At 40.1% G+C, this 17520-nt stretch overlaps 1 protein-coding gene across 1 annotated transcript in view; it reads left to right on the top strand.

The window, feature by feature from the left end:
- SPMIP7 (sperm microtubule inner protein 7) overlaps positions 1–17520 on the top strand; it is a 66490-nt gene that overhangs the window by 28873 nt on the left and 20097 nt on the right. Inside the window, exons 3-5 of the mRNA XM_088832042.1 lie at positions 3088–3164; positions 5509–5647; positions 7465–7532. Of these exons, the coding sequence (XP_088688168.1) occupies positions 3088–3164; positions 5509–5647; positions 7465–7532 (284 nt within the window). The remainder of the gene's footprint in view (positions 1–3087; positions 3165–5508; positions 5648–7464; positions 7533–17520) is intronic.

Genomic DNA, 17520 nt, shown 5'->3' with positions numbered 1-17520 from the left:
ACTGGGAAAACCCCTGATGCTGGGAAACATTGAAGGTGGATGGAGAAGGGGACAACAGAGGATGAGATGGTTCATGGCATCACTGACTCAATGGACATGAGTTTGAGCAAGCCCTGGGAGTTGGTGATGGACAGGGAAACCTGGCGTGCTGCAGTCCATGGAGTCGCAAAGAGTTGGACACAACTGAGTGACTGAACTGGTTAGCCCTATATCTATCAAAATAGTTTAATTGATTATTAAAACACTTTCCAAAGAAAAACTCCAGGGTTAGATAGCTTTACTGATGAATAAGATCAGATGTTTAAGGAAGAAATAATATCATCTGACCCAAATAATATGTCTGAGAACAAAAGAAGCCTGTCATCAAAATGTGAAAAAGATACTACAACAAAAATTAGTCTGATATGCCTATGAAGAGACAAAAATATTCTTAGCAAAATTTTACTAAATTGAATCTGTGTGTTAAGTTGCTTCAGTCATGTCCGCCTACCATATGACGGTAGCCGGCCAGGCTTCTCTGTCCCTTGGATTCTCCAGGCAGGAATACTAGAGTGGGTTGCCATGCCCTTCTTCAGGGGATCTTTCCAACCCAGGGATTGAACGTGCATCTCCTCAGTCTCCTGCATTGGCATGCGGGTTCTTTACCACTCGCACCATCTGGGAAGACCAATTAGTGATATAGAAAATGATAAGACATTAGGGCTAAGTGGGGATTATTCCAGGATTGCAAGTTTGGTTCAGCATTCCAAGTCAGTGACTATAGTTTACTATATGTGTTCTCAAACTACCACATACTAAGTCACTTCAGTTGTGTCTGACCCTTTGTGACCCTATGGACCATAGCCCGTCAGACTCCTCTGTCCATGGGATTCTCCAGGCCAGAGTACAGAGTGGGTTGCAATTTCCTCCTTCATGGGATATTCCCTACCCAGGGATCTAACCCACATCTTGCATCTTCTGCATTGGTAGGTGGGTTCTTTACCACTAGCACCACCTGGAAAGCCCCTAACTGCCACAGAGTTAAAAATAAATAATATAAGATGTCTAGAGGCACCAGAGATCAAATTGCCAACATCCGCTGGATCATGGAGAAAGCAAGAGAATTCCAGAAAAACATCTATTTCTGCTTCATTGACTATGCCAAAGCCTTTGACTGTGTGGATCACAATAAACTGTGGAAAATTCTGACAGAGATGGGAATACCAGACCACCTGACCTGCCTCTTGTGAAACCTGTATGCAGGTCAGGAAGCAACAGTCAGAACTGTACATGGAACAACAGACTGGTTCCAAATGGGAAAAGGAGTACGTCAAGGTTGTATATTGTCACCCTGGTTATTTAACTGATATGCAGAGTACATCATAAGGAACACTGGGCTGGAAGAAGCACAAGCTGGAATCAAGATTGCCGGGAGAAATATCAATAACCTCAGATATGCAGATGACACCACCCTTATGGCAGAAAGTGAAGAGGAACTCAAAAGCCTCTTAATGAAAGTGAAAGAGGAGAGTTAAAAGGTTGGCTTGAAGCTCAACATTCAGAAAAGAAAGATCATGGCATCTGGTCCCATCACTTCTTGGGAAATAGATGGGGAAATAGTGGAAACAGTGTCAGACTTTATTTTTTTGGGCTCCAAAATCACTGCAGATGCTGATTGCAGCCATGAAATTAAAAGACGCTTACTCCTTGGAAGGAAAGTTATGACCAACTTTAGATAGTATATTAAAAAGCAGAGACATTACTTTGCCAACCAAGGTCCGTCTACTCAAGGCTATGGTTTTTCCAGTGGTCATGTATGGATGTGAGAGTTGGACTGTGAAGAAAGCTGATCATCGAAGAATTGATGCTTTTGAACTGTGGTGCTAGAGAAGACTATTGAGAGTCCCATGGACTGCAAGGAGATCCACCCAGTCCATTCTAAAGGAGATCAGTCCTGGGTGTTCATTGGAAGGACTTCTGCTAAAGCTGAAACTCCAATACTTTGGCCACCTCATGCGAAGAGTTGACTCACTGGAAAAGACTCTGATGCTGGGAGGGATTGGAGGCGGGAGGAGAAGGGGACGACAGAGGATGAGATGGTTGGATGGCATCACCAGCTCGATGGACATGAGTGTGAGTGAACTCCGGGAGTTGGTGATGGACAGGGAGGTCTGGTGTGCTGTGATTCATGGGGTCGCAAAGAGTCGGACACGACTGAGCGACTGAAATAAACTGAGGAGAGCATCAAATATTTTAAAATGAAATACCGCGACTCTAAATAATTCATGGGTCAAAGAAGAAATCACAGGAGAAATTAGAAAATGTTTTAACCTAAATTATAAATTTGAAAATAAAACTGACAATTTTATATAAAGGAGTTAAAAGTGTGCTAGGAAGAAAAAATTAGTCTTTTGTGTGTATATTAGAAAATAAGAAAGGTCTAGAATTAATTATATAAATTATAATCTTAGACTGCAAGGAGATCCAACCAGTTCATTCTAGAGGAGATCAATCCTGGGTGTTCATTGGAGGGACTGATGCTGAGGCTGAAACTGAAATACTTTGGCCATCTCATGCGACGAGTTGACTCACTGGAAAAGACTCTGATGCTGGGAGGGATTGGAGGCGGGAGGAGAAGGGGACGACAGAGGATGAGATGGTTGGATGGCATCACCAGCTCGATGGACATGAGTTTGAGTGAACTCTAGGAGTTGGTGATGGACAGGGAGGCCTGGAGTGCTGTGATTCATGGGGTCGCAAAGAGTCGGACACGACTGACCGATTGAACTGAACTGAACTGAACTAAAACGAAAAAAAATGATTAAGCCAAAAATCAGAGAGATTAAAAAGATGAGTAGAATAATATATATTTGTTAATTTTAATGTAATCAGTAGGAGTGTGTGTGTGTGTGTGTGTGTGTGTGTGTGTAAACAATGTAAATTTTCAAGATAATAGAGGACAGTAGGAAAGCATTAAATCTGTTTGATCCAAGAGGTTCTTTGAAAGAAGAAAAATGCAGAAAGAGGAGAAAAGAAAGCATGATGAATAGAAAGCGTTAGCAATTCTCATTTATATCTTATCTTTTTAACATTATTCATCCCTTCTAGGATAATGGAGAACCATTTTTACAATCAAACAAGAAATATAGTCCTAAAGACTCATTTTACAAGTCCTCTACACAAAAGTAAGCCATTTTTCCCCAATAGAATTTGATTTAAAAATATATTTCTATTTCTTTTTTCTTTAATAACACATCTCCTTCTTGTGCACAATATCCAGAGTCCTGCAAGGACTTCAAGGAACTTCAGACACAATTCTTTACTTACTTACATTGATTGCTAAAATAAACATTTCAATGGAGAAAAACCTACATTTAATAGAAAAATCAAACCGAAAGGAAATGGTCAGAGAGAGAGGATGAGATAAGGGTACAGCATCATAGAAAAGGAGAGCAGATAAGTTTGAAGGAAAGAATCATACAAAGTATCTGTTATGTGTCTACGCCCCAGGCTGTGAGATTCTCCAGTGAGTACTCACTCTAAAGGGAGGTGGACACTAAGCCACAAGCTTAATAGGTAGCCGGATCGTGTCTTAGAAGGCAATAAGTCAATGGAAAAATGAGAGAAAAAGTAAAACATGATAAGATGAGGAGCACCCGTATGGGGTAATAGGCTTCTGTAATGACTGAGAGGTTAGGGAGACACTAAGCCACAAGCCTAATAGCTGGACAGATCATATCTTAGAAGGTAATAAGTCAATGGAAAAATAAGAGAGAAAAAGTAAAACATGAGATCAGCAGCTCACCAGGTGGGGTAATAGGTTTCCGGAATAACTGAGAGGTCTGGGTGGGCCTACTTGCACAGTGAGATTTGAGCAGAAACTTGGAAGAGATGAGGGGATGTGCAGATGTCTGGAGGGACTGTTTTCCAGTCAAAGGGATTACAGAGTAACAGCCCCATGTCAGACATGTGACTGAGGTGTCTATCAAAGAAGAGCAAAGGCCAGGGTCTGCAGCAGAGGAAGGGAGCAGTAGTGGAAGGAGTCAGGAAGTGCCAGGACCCAGATCTCATGGGGCACATTAAGAAACTGTTAATAGTAGGACGTTGGCAGTGAAGTGGCCAGATCGGGTAGCTGTTGGATTCAGAGTGGACTGAGTGACAGGAGAAGCTGTCAGACCAGTCAGAAGGCTGCCACTGTCATCTAGGTCAGAGGTAATAGCAGGTAGGAGGTCAGTAGGAAGTTTTAACAGTTGTTGGCCTCTGGATAAATTTTGAAAGCAGAGCCAACACAATTTCCAGGCTGGAGATTATGAGTCTGAAAGAAAGAGGCATGGAGAATGATTCCAAGGTTTAGGCTCCGCGTCCACATGGACTGAAGCCGTTGCTTATCCCAGTGAAGGCAGGCAGAGCAGGTTTGGAGTGAAAGAAAAAGGTCAGTTTTAGACGTGCGCAATATCGGAGTTGCTCATTAGGCATCCTAGTGGATATGTCAAGTGGGCAGTGGGTCTGTGGGTTTGCAGTCTAGGGGGAGAGGGCTGGGCTGGAGGAATACATCTGGGTGTCATGATTTATGGGCAGGGATGTCAAGCCACAGCATTGAATGAGCCAGAGAAGAGCAGAGCTTGAGTCTTGGCATGTGTACATCAAGAAATAGGAGAGAAGGAAGCCAGCAAAAGAGACCAAGAGGAGACAGGTAGAGGAGGAAGAAGATGCGGAGACCTGGTATCCAGATGGCTTTAGGGAGGAGGGGAATGAACTGCTTCACATCATGTGAATATAACTGACCCTTCAGAAGCCAGTAATCGAGATAGGAGTCCTAACTGAGACCATCAGTGATTGAGTGACCTCAGGCAAACAAACTCAGTTTTCTAAGCCTTAGTTTATTTGTATATTAATGTTCTTCTTGTCCTGCTGCAGAGACCAAATGAAAAAAAAAAAATGTGTAACAGATTACCACAATGTAGCGGCTTTAAATCATGCCCATTTATCATCTCACAATTCCATAAGATGAAAGTGCTGGCATGTCCACACTGTGTTCGGTGCTCAGGGTTTCTCAGGCTGGAATCAAGACATCAGTGACAGCTGGGTCCTTCCTCATCTCCCAGGATCATTTGGATTGTTGGCAGAATTCAGCTCAGTGCAGCTGCAGGACTCACTGGTTTTGTTTAAGGATGACTAAAGAGTGTCTGCTGCTGTTTTCTTTCCTCTTTGGGGGCTCACCTGTTTAGGTTAGAACCACTTAGGATAAGCCACTTTTTGATTCACTCAAATTCAGCTGATTAGAGACCTTAATTACATGTGTGCAATCCCTTTTGCCATATAAAGTTGCCATAGAAACTGTCATAGGAATGGTACCTCTCGCATTCATTTGCTCTGCCCACACCAGAAGGGAAGTGGTTATGTGCAGTGTGTACATGAGGGGCAGGAGTCTTGAGGGACATCTCCCTACTACAGAATATGATATTGTTAGGAACCGTGCTAGTTGGATATGTATTTTTCACAAAATGTCATTATTTAATAATTTTGTAGAGCTTATGAAATGGTTCCTTGGGACAAGATGCTGCCACCAAAACTTGATCCAGAAGAAACAACAGTGGAAAAAGCCGCTGACCCTGTTTCACATTGTTTTACAATGAAAAGATGTGAAGGATTGCCAGCAATAACACAGGTCAGTGATTAGGGACCTTTACTGTGTGTGCACAAGCATTTTACTTTATAGTTACATTTTTTGAAATAATGCATTTATTACTGAACCAAACTTTAAACCACAATAATATTTATGTTATTGTTATGAAAAGAGCAAAGCAAATATATACATTTATGGAATTTCAAGTTACGTAATCGTAAGTCATCAATAAACCTCAAATGCATTCATACCTATATTGAAACTTTTCACATTTCATTTAAAGTCCACCTCTTTCTCAAAAGTTATTTTCCTATACTGTATTTACTTTAAAAATTGCAAAGGAAGGAGTAAGTAATGAAGACAGAGATATGATTATGATTCCTCCAGAGAGCCTATGCTGAGAACAGTCCTTAAATCCAGAATTTAGCTCTGCACTTTTGGGGGCAGAATGGGAAAATCCATGAATCATAATGCTTTTGTGACAGACATACCCAATTATCTATAGAGATGTTCGTTATTTTCATTTCTGACGTCAAGAACTCATCATGGGGGAAAAAAACTAATCACAAAGATTATTATATCCACATAAAAGCCAGGGTGCTTTCCTTAAAGGAGGAATCACTCCATGTTACCACACTGATTAAAACCCATCACTTTCTAGAAGGTAAAACTCATCCTCCTTGCATGACATGTGCCCAGGTCTCTGTTATTTGCCCATGACCTCCTCCTTACCCTCATCTCTCTCCATCTCTTCCTCTAGCTTCCGCTCCACCACCGATACGCCACCCTCCATGCTGCACATGCTGAGCTTCTCTCGAATCTCCGAGTCCACCTGCTGCTTCATCCAGCCTTGTCTTTTGCAGATAGTGTTCCACTGCCTTCACCACTGTTTACTCTGGGCTATATCTCCAGAACCATTCAGGTCTTACTTTAGGCCTCACAGTATTGCATGGGTTGCCCTTGCTCTGTGCTTGCAGAGCACCTTCTGCTTCCCTCGATTCTCTCATCTTTTGGGGGAAATCTGAGCCCTGGGACCACCTTTCAGAATGAAGCGTTTAATATGTAAAATACACAGGACTATAAAAGAGATCAGCTATATTGAAATACAGCTGATTCTAAACATGGACTCCTAAGAGGTTCATGAGCTACAAGTTAAGAAGTCTAGATTAGCTTGAAAAACCAGCTTTTACAGTGAAAAAAATAATAATAAGAGGAGAAAATAAAACATTAATATAAAATCTCAGCATGTGATTTGCACACAGAAATTAAAATCAATTGAAGGACCGAAAATATGTCTGGATTCCTAACTGTTAATATTTTTAAGGCTCTCTCAACTCCTTTAAAATATTTTATACCTTGTGAGAACTAGTCTTTTATTACATATTCTTTGGCGTTGAACTATACTTGTGTCCAAAGTCCTTCATGGCAGGATGAGATTCAGAGCTCAGGCTCTGGGTGGGAGAGACTATCCTGAGGCTGAGGAGCCAAGAAAGCCCCATATTGAGATGAGAACTCAAGTCAGACCTTTCACAAGGGCTTCAGTCCAGAGGAGGTGGCTAACAAGGCAGAGTCCAGCTATGGGAAAACAAAGTTGACACTGAGGGCCTGAGGGCAAAGCAGAGAGCAGGACGGGTTCTGGAGCAGCCCTCTGAGTAGGTAATGATGCTCCAGGAGTGCCTCCACTAGGTGCCCTGGGCCCTTGCCTGTGATAGGGGAGGACTGATAAGAAGGACTGAGCTTGTGTACTAAAAATGACGGTACATGAAACTTACATACCAGAAATCACAGTAATTGAAACTTAAATAGTAGAAATTACAGTCACTTTGTTAAATACTTGTCATTCATTTTGATGATTTTAGATGGTTGGTGGACTCTGGGACAGATTTCAAACAAGATCTTTCTTGGCCCCAGTCAAGCCAGTTAACTTGTAAGTTTTATCTCCTAATGTTCTCATCACTGTCACATATTTGTCTTTAATCATCGGACGCTTTAGCCCATGGGTGAGGAGCACATCCTCTGGAGAGTATCCCAGAGGCCTTCACACTTCGTCCTTGTGGCTGGAGAGAGAACACAAACCCCAGTGCAGTCACTCGTGTTCCCAGCTTTCTCTAGTTTTCCCTTAACCCTTCTTAAAGTATAGACTATCAAATATACCACAACCATTTAAAAATAAGGAGTGTTTTTATATCATTTGATATAAAGATTTATAGTGTTGTAAAATACATGGACTTCAAGGGATTATAAATTATTTTCTATCAACTTTTGTATCTTATAATTATTTTGTATTTTGTTAACACTAAAAGCAATGACTTTATTACTAATCATTCCACAAATATAATTTTATGCATTTAGTCTAAAAACACTTGGTATTTCTGTCTTTGAAAATGTCACTGTTTTGTTTTTTTTTCTTCTAATTTTAACTCACAATCCAGCCATCACCTGTTTTTATTTTTTAATTTAATTTTTAATATTTCCTATATAGAAATTTAAAATAGAAATGTGATATAACCTGTGTAGCCACTTCCCAGCATTAGAAACAAACCATTTCTAATACCCGGAAGCCCCTATGTACTCCTCTCCAAGAAGATGTGCCTTCCATTATTCCGGATTTGATGTTTCATATATTCATGCACCCTTAAAACACATATGTTATTCTTAACTAAGATGTGGAATTGTAGTCCATGTGTGTAGACTCAGTAAAAGTGATATCAGACGTACAGTCATCAGGCTTTTTGTTCCTCATTGTGTTTGTGAGACTCACACATGCTGGCTTCCCTGGGTATTCACTTTCTCTGACACAGTCTTCCAGTGAATGGATATGCTGCCATTTAGTCATCCATTCTCGTAATTTAATTTTTTGTCTGATTTCTCTTGCAGTTGGAAGCAATGTCCCTGTATCTTTATAAAGCTATTTCTGGGTTTTATATATGCATCCTTACATCTATAATTGATGGATCTAGAGATATGAACTCCTTTATATTCTTAATATTGCAACATTATTCTCCAAATGAGTTTTGCCAGTGGACCAACCATCAACAATGCTTGAGTTCCCACTGCTGCATTCTGTGGTCTGAATTTGGAACTTTCAATTTTTTAAACATCTAACTTTAAAAGTATAAAACTGTGCTTCATTATAATTTTAATATTTCACAGTTATTAATATTTTTTGTAAGATGTGATTTACTTGCATGCTCATGTGTATAGCTTACCTTTTCATGTATTTTTCATCTGGGTTATTTGTCTTTTACTTTTTGATTGTAGAAAGTTTTATGTCTGTTATTCTGGATAAAAATCCTTGATTGGTAATATGCATCAAGATATCTCCTTCTGGTCTGTGATTTTTCTATTTTGTGGTGCCCTTTGCTGAACTGAAGTTTTGAATTTTAATATGACTGAAGTCATCGATATTTCCCTCAGTAGAGTGTTATTTTCTGTGGAATTTTTAATAGATCTTTCACTGTCCAGAAGTAATAAGAATTTTATCCCTCTTTACTTTTTCCCTAAAACAGCTAAAATTTTGCTGTTCACATTTATTTCTTTAAGCCATTTGAAGTTGATTCTTACTTATGGTCTGGGCACGGAACCTGTTTCTCAGCAGGACTAGGCACGTGTCCTGGCCCAGTTTAGTGAGTAGACTGCTGAGTAGTGGCCTGTTGGTTACAGCCCGTTGGTGGAGAGTCACAACCAGAATTTTTGTGAAAATTAAGTAGAATAGAAAATATAAGAATGAATCACATGGAACCTTAAAGAGATATTTTTATTTTGTAACAAATACTGTGGTCAGTTATGAAGAATAGTGTGAGACAGACAGGCAATGTATAAGAAAAATGCATGTGTCCACAGTGAGATTATCCCATCTTTTGTTCCCTGGAATTTCATCACCTCAATGGGAGGGTGTTAACCTTGTACATTTAATTTTATATTTACCTAATCCACAATTCATTGTAAAGCAAAGTATGGGAGATTTTAGCCTTAGCAAAATCAATAAGTTATTGAAAAATTTAAGTTATGGAAAAATAGTATCAAAGTGACATTTTTCTAATATTTTAACAATTTTATATATCACTTCAATAGAACCAACATAAATTGCCCTTTAAAGAAGGCTTCTTTATTATTAGAAGAAAAAAGACTAATAAAGTGGAAACATGCAAAATCATAATCGAGTTTAAATGCTGAATCTGAAGTTGCAAATAATGACAGTGTTGAGAAAAATAACTGAGTCTCATCAGCAAACAGATTTTATTGAGCCATATTCTAAAAATAATATGTTCAGTTCTAATAAAGATTATTTAAAAGATGGTTTTAACGTGTGTAAAGCACCCCAATAAAAATAATGGATTCTCATGTATAAACTGAATGGTAATAATGTAAATAAAAGATTGAAACATTCAAAATTTAAGATCTTTTGAAAATCGCAAGCTGAAATAGTTGATAATCTCACTCAAACATCTTTTAAGAGAATAAAGATATAAATTATGGGTACTAACTCTTAATGCTATGTGACAGCTAATGAAAAAACCATTTTTTACAGGAATTCACTAGAGTTTCAATTGTTGGTACTAGGTGCTTTCACTCCCGTGGGCTCAGGTTCCATCCCTCATAGGGGAACTAAAATCTCACAAGCCATGTGGCATGGCCAAAAAAGGAAAAGAAAAGAAAAAAGTTTATAAACATTTTTTTATTTGCATGTCATGTAGTGAAATAACAAATAGCTCACCCAGTTTCTATGGATCCGTTGCATTTATTGTTTTAATGATGAATCATGTAATGAACTAAAAGCCGTATATCTTACCAGTTCTGTCATGTCTCGGAACTCCTGAGGGTTCCATTCACCCTGGAACCTTCATCTAGCAAATGCTGCTCTCGTGAGCAACAAAAACCTATATGTGAATGCCCATAACTGCTCTATTCACATCTTCAAAATCTGGAAACAACCAAGATTGCTTTCAACAGGTGAATGGAAAACATCTAGTAGATAAAGATACTAGAGTAGAGCCATGTAAAGTGAAGTGAAGTCGCTCAGTCATGTCCAACTCTTTGCGACCCAATGGACTGTAGCCTACCAGGCTCCTCGGTCCATGAAATTCTCCAGGCAAGAATACTGGAGTGGGTTGTCATTTCCTTCTCCAGGGGTCTTCCTGACCCAGGGATCAAACCTGGGTCTCCTGCATTGTAGGCAGACGCTTTACCATCTGAGCTACCAGGGAAGCCCATGTAGTGGAATACTATTCAGCAATGAAAGAGAACAAGCACAGCACACAACTCACGAGTCAATTTTCAGTGCACTTTGTTCAGTGGAAGCAGCCAGACCCAAAAGTCTCATACTGCACGATTCCATTTATATGACATTCTAGAAAAGGCAAAACTACCAGGGTGGGAGTGGGTTGGTGGCTGCCAGGAATTGGAGGAGAGGGGAAGAGCTGCAGACAAAGAGCCTGTAAACTGACATTAGGGGGATGGGACAGTTGTGTATGGTTCTGTGGTGCTAGCCACAGGACACTCTGTCATACCCACAGAACTGTACACCACAGACAGCAAACTTTACTGAACACAAAGTGAGACGTAGATTGACAGATACCATGATGGTGGGAAAACCCAGATTGGGATGCAGATGGTGCCAAGTGAATCTGTGTTACAGACAAGTGACATAACTACATTTAAGCGGATGGAAAAAATCAGGAGAGGTCCTAAATTTGGACCATAATCTCAGAAACAGTATTTGGACCAAAGACTGTAAGATTCAAGACAAAAAGAACTGTATATAAGTGCTATGGTAAGTGTGTTTCTCAGCAGAAATGGATTGGCAGTTTCAAAACTTCTTACATGTATACTAGGTCTGAACAAACATGTAGGTCTTCGGTAGATAGCTAGCATCAGGTTTCATACTGTCAGAGAGAAAAGGTTAAGATGAACCCCATGGTGCTGATTAGATTCGGGGACATTCCAGGAAACTTACATTGACAGGCACACCCTCCTTTTGTTGTGCTTCACAGATACTGTGTTTTTGCTTTTGATTTTGTGGGTTTGTTCTTTTTTTGTTTCGCTTTTTTTTTACAGATTGAAGGTTTGTGGGAACCCTGCATCAAGTGAGTCTGTTGGTGCCATTTTTCCAACAGCATTTGCTCTCTTTGCATCTCTGGGTCACAGTTTTGTAATTCTCACAATATTCCAAACATTTTCATTATTATGTTTGTAATGGTGATCTGTGATCAGTGGTCTCTGTTAATAGTGTGTCACTGTCTTCGTAGACCAGGACCTGGGGACTGGAGTCGACGAGGAGAAGGAAGCAGGGGACCCAAGTCTGAGTGAAACAAGGGTACTTTATTTGCAGAAACACATGCTTATATATCTTCATACAAGGCAGCTTTAGGCAGTAAAAAAAAAAAAAAAAAAAATGAGCAAAAACAGAGCCAAGCAAATAACAATCTTCAAAGGGCCAGAAAACATTCCATATCCTGAGCAAGAGGGGCATAACTGAATAGGTTACCTTTAAGTAGAAGGTCACTGAAGAGAGTCACTGAAAGGAATCCAAGCAGGTGCTCTTTCTCATGATCTCAGTCCTGAGAACTGCGTGCAGTTCTTCTCATTCCTGTTTTCCAGGAACTGATAAGGAATAGAGAGTCCTTGAGAAATGGCCCACAAAGGAAGAAAATGACATATTGGATCCCTTAAAGTTAAACGTCCCCTGACAATTCCCCCTTTTTTATTTTTTCATAATTGGGGGTGACTGCAAATACTTTTGTGAAAAATGCCCTGAGCAATTGAGTTTGTTTAGTTTGAACAATTTTAGTTGAAAGGCATCAGTATACTACAAATATAGTCACCAGGGTAATTATCAGCATTATAGCTCCAGATCCAATACTATGTGTAATGCTTTGAAACCATCCTCTAGGGTACAGCCCAGATAAATGATCAGTTGGCTGTTCAGCTAAGGTTTCCAAATTGTTGGAAAAGGGTTAACTCTTAGAGAAGATTTCAAAGATTTCCTTTTGCAACAATTGTACATTTAAGGAAGTGTTATTATGTATATCTTGCAAATGAAATTTGATTTGTTCCCAGTTGTTAGCACTATGGTTGAACCAAACAGGAGTGATACAAAATTGAGTAGAATTCCAAAAACAATTTATAATACTTGTTTTTGTAAATCTATTAATTGATCTCCAACCCATTGGATGGCTGTTTCTAATTCCTGAATTTTATCCTGAACTTCTTCATCTATCTTGAGCCTGAGTGGCCCATATAGTATGAGTCCAATTTTGAGTAGAGTTTTGTGTTTGAATTGAAGTTTGTAAAGCAATGCCTGAGACAGCAGGAGTGGTGCAAATAGTTATTAACCCCGAAATGCCAAGAATTAACCATCCAATGAATTGCTTAGATCGTTGGAGTAATTTAGTGAGTAACTAGGAGGCAAGTCCTGTCATGGGACACTCTTCCCAGGGTCGTTGGAGATCTACTGGGAACCGCAGACTATGCTGAGATCGAAGAATCAAGAGGGATTCATTTTTTAGAGAAATAGAGGAATTAAGACAAGTATACAATTTGCAATCTATACAAGTCACAGAACATAAAATCATTAAATTGGAAGTTCCCTATGGCTATAACAAAAGGAAGGGGAACACAGGCTTGTATAAATTATAAATGATTATAACAGAAGGAATAGTTTTTATGGCTATGACTGGTCCCTGTGAAATATCCAGTCCAATTTCCAAGTTTTTCAGTACTCACCACAAGTTTCCAGATATCCCATTGTTCAGGCCCAATCCGTTTATTGAGGACGATTCAAGGGCGAGGAGGTGCCATTCCGCCGTCAAGCCAGCCAAGGAGTCCTTTGTCATGGAAGTGTTCCATTGAACTGTTGGTAATCTTCCATATTGCTTGAGTAACATAATCACACATAGTACTATTAATATCATCTGAGCAGTTAGCCACATTCCATGGGGTCCCCAATCAACAATGGTGTAATTGGTCACAAATACTAATTTCCCTGATTTAGCTTGACATCTATGCCAATAAACAGGAGTATATTTAAAGTCCTTATAAGTAAACCCCTTACATTCCAGCTTTTGTTCTTTTCCTAGAGTTTTGGTAGTATTGACATGGTTCTCATAAAAGGATAGGGCAGTAAACAGTCCAATTAATGTGTGGAAGTTCTTTTTTGAAGGCAGGACAAAAGCACACGTTTGTCGACTAACATTAATACATAATTCTGCTGGGCCCATGCATAAAGGAAGAATTTCATAGCCTAGAGAAATGTTAATTAGTTTTCCTTCTTCCTCAGGATGAGAGGGCCCCTCCAAGCTCCAAGGAGGAGGCATTTGTACTGAGTCATTAGTGGATACAACCGTTCCTATATCTGTCCATTCTACAATCTGCAATAAAGGGGGGTTAGGTATACAAGCCCTATAAGTGTGATTAATCAAATCAGCCTGAGTGGGGGAAGCAAAAGCAAGCATAGTGACAAAAATATTTTCAGGATTCCAAGGCATTCCCTGTTGAGAAACCAGATTTTCAGCTTGATTAGTAAGGGTTTTTATCTGTCCCCAAGTAGGGAGATCATAAGGTCAATGACGTCGAGTGCAGTGTTTCTTGGAAATTTTTTAAGCCGCCATGTCTTGTACTGGAATCTCCTCATCCTGGGGATTTTGACTTTTCTTCTCTATCTTGAATGCCAGTGGCTCCCCTGGGTCGTATCTTCCAAACAGGGAGCCAACTGATTTCGTTGGATCCATCTGGAGAAATTCAAGCATACCCCTTTCCCTGTAATATTAACTTTCCAGATTTCCATTGTTTAGTCAACCCGTCTTGATACCAAATGGGCAGAGGAAGGGGGGTATCCTTCAATGCCTCGAAATGTTTTTCTGCTTTTGTCAAAATATCTCGAGGTAAGTTTAAAAATTTTAAAACAAATAAAGCTGTATTAACAATAGTTATAGGATTAAAGAATATATTGCATTGGAATCTAGTGAAGTCTTCTCTGGATAAGGAAGATAGAAGTGTTCCTGTGTATTCCCCCTTTTTAAATTTTTTTATTTGTAGTTTCAGTGTGTGACGTGCTTGTTCAACTATTCCCTGTGCTTGTGGATTATAAGGAATACCTGTAATATGTTTAATAGAAAATGATTGTAAAAATTGTTTGAATTGCCTAGAAATATGGGCAGGGCCATTGTCTGTTTTTATAGAACTAGATGTTTCCATTATTGCAAAGCAAGCTAACGGGTGGGTTATAACATGTCGTGTAGCTTCACCTCGGAGAGGTGTTGCCCATATAAAAGAAGAATTTGTATCGATTGAGACAGCTAAGAAGGAAGAGGGAGAAAGTTCAGGGCAATGAGTCACATCCATTTGCCATAGTTCATTGGGTTGTAATCCTCGAGGGTTAATACCTTGTGTAGTGTGTCAAAGATGCCGGGCCCTACAAGTGGAGCAATTATTAATGATTTCTTTAGGCTGGCAGTGTGGAATCTTCCAAACGTGATGTAGTGAGCCAGCATTATTGTGCAATAGAGCATGTTGCTCTTCAGGAGTAGCAAAGAGACAAGTTTATCAGCTTGTTCATTGCCATGAGCCATATGGCTAGGAAGACAAGAATGTGCTTGAATATGGGTAATATAAATGGGGGAAGTGCAGTTCCTAATAATAGATTGTAGTTCAATAAAAAGTTGTTGGATAATAGATTGATTAGGATTTATGGTAGAAGTTTCTATATTTCTTAATACAAAAACTGAATATAAGGAGTCAGAAACTACATTAGTAGGATAAGAATGTAGGTGAATAACCTGAATGAGATCATGTAATTCGTTTTGTTGAGCAGAGTGAAATTTATTATAAAAGACTTTATATTCTTTGAGAGACCAGAATGAGGCTTTGGCATTTCTCAGTTCAGTTCAGTCGCTCAATCGTGTCCGACTCTTTGCAACCCCATGAATCGCAGCATGCCAGGCCTCCCTGTCCATCACCAACTCCCGGAGTTCACTCAAACTCATGGCCATCGAGTCGGTGATGCCATCCAGCCATCTCATTCTCTGTCGTCCCCTTCTCCTCCCGCCCCCAATCCCTCCCAGCATCACAGTCTTTTGCAATGAGTCAACTCTTCGCGTGAGGTGGCCAAACTATTGGAGTTTCAACTTTAGCATCAGTCCTTCCAATGAACACCCAGGACTGATCTCCTTTAGGAGGGACTGGTTGGATCTCCTTGCAGTCCAAGGGACTCTCAAGAGTCTTCTCCAACACCACAGTTCAAAAGCATCAATTCTTCAGTGACCAGTTGGTGTTTTTAGTCCCCTCTATATAGAAAACATCTGGAGAAGGCAATGGCAAGCCACTCCAGTACTATTGCCTAGAAAATCCCATGGATGGAGGAGCCTGGTAGGCTGCAGTCCGTGGGGTCACTAAGGGTCGGACACGACTGAGCGACTTCACTTTCACACATTGGAGAAGGGAATGGCAACCCACTCCAGTGTTCTTGCCTGGAGAATCCCAGGGATGGGGGAGCCTAGTGGGCTTCCATCTATGGGGTCACACAGAGTCAGACACGACTGAAGTGACTTAGCAGTAGCAGCAGCATATAGAAAACATCAGCTTGAAGTATAGGTTGTGATGTGACAATGCGAGAGATAATAAATTCAGTATTTTTGAAGAAATTCCAGAGTTTGTTAGAAGGATAATGAAATGAAATTTCTCCAAAATATTCCAGAAAGGCTATTTGGAAATCAGTAGAAGTTTGTAATGCATCTTGAATTGAGATTTATTAATAGGTACTACAATTTTATGAGGATTGGAGCCAATTAGAGTCTTGGCTCTATTTCTTTCATTGATAATGATTAGAGCGATCAAATCAAGATAGGGTGTAAGTGACCTTGTCCCTCTAAAATGGGTATCAGTTCAGTTCAGTTCAGTCGCTCAGTCGTGTCCGACTCTCCGCGACCCCATGAATCACAGCACGCCAGGCCTCCCTGTCCATCACCAACTCCCGGAGTACACTCAAACTCATGTCCACAGAGTCGGTGATGCCATCCAGCCATCTCATTCTCCGTCGTCCCCTTCTCCTCCCGCCCCCAACCTTTCCCAGCATCAGAGTCTTTTCCAGTGAGTCAACTCGTCGCATGAGGTGGCCAAAGTATTGCAGTTTCAGCTTTAGCATCAGTCCCTCCAATGAACATCCAGGATTGATCTCCTTTAGAATGGACTGGTTGGATCTCCTTGCAGTATAAGGGACTCTCAAGAGTCTTCTCCAACACCACAGTTCAAAAGCATCGATTCTTCGGCGATCAGCCTTCTTCACAGTCCAACTCTCACAACCATAGATGACCACGGGAAAAACCATAGCCTTGACTAGACGGACCTTGGTTGGCAAAGTAATGTCTCTGCTTTTTAATATACTATCAAGGTTGGTCATAACTTTCCTTCCAAGGAGCAAGCGTCTTTTAATTTCATGGCTGCAATCAGCATCTGCAGTGATTTTGGAGCCCAAAAAAACAAAGTCTGACACTGTTTCCACTGTTTTTCCATCTATTTCCCATGAAGTGATGGGACCAGATGCCATGATCTTTGTTTTCTGAATGTTGAGCTTCAAACCAACCTTTTCACTCTCCTCTTTCACTTTCATCAAGAGGCTTTTGAGTTCCTCTTCACTTTCTGCCATAAGGGTAGTGTCATCTATAGATCCATTCTATTGGGTATTCTTGTTGGGTAAGAAGTCCTGTGGGAGAATGGAGAGAGGGGAATATAAATAACTCTAGAGGTAAATCAAGTCTAATACGAGTAAGAAACTGCTCTTGCAATTTATTTTGTACTAAACAGAGTTCCTCTTGTGCCTCTTGTGAAAGTGAATGAGGGCTATTTAAATTGGGATCTCCTTTTAAAAGGGTTAAATAAATTAGTCAGTTGATAATTTGCTGTGCATAAAGAGGGTCTAA

This window comes from Moschus berezovskii, chromosome 3, assembly GCF_049115385.1.
Source record: "Moschus berezovskii isolate FMDL1 chromosome 3, NW_MosBer_1.0, whole genome shotgun sequence".
Lineage (NCBI taxonomy): Eukaryota > Metazoa > Chordata > Mammalia > Artiodactyla > Moschidae > Moschus > Moschus berezovskii.
The sequence above is the reverse complement of the archived record's forward strand: the minus strand, read 5'-3'. Positions and strand labels throughout refer to the sequence as shown.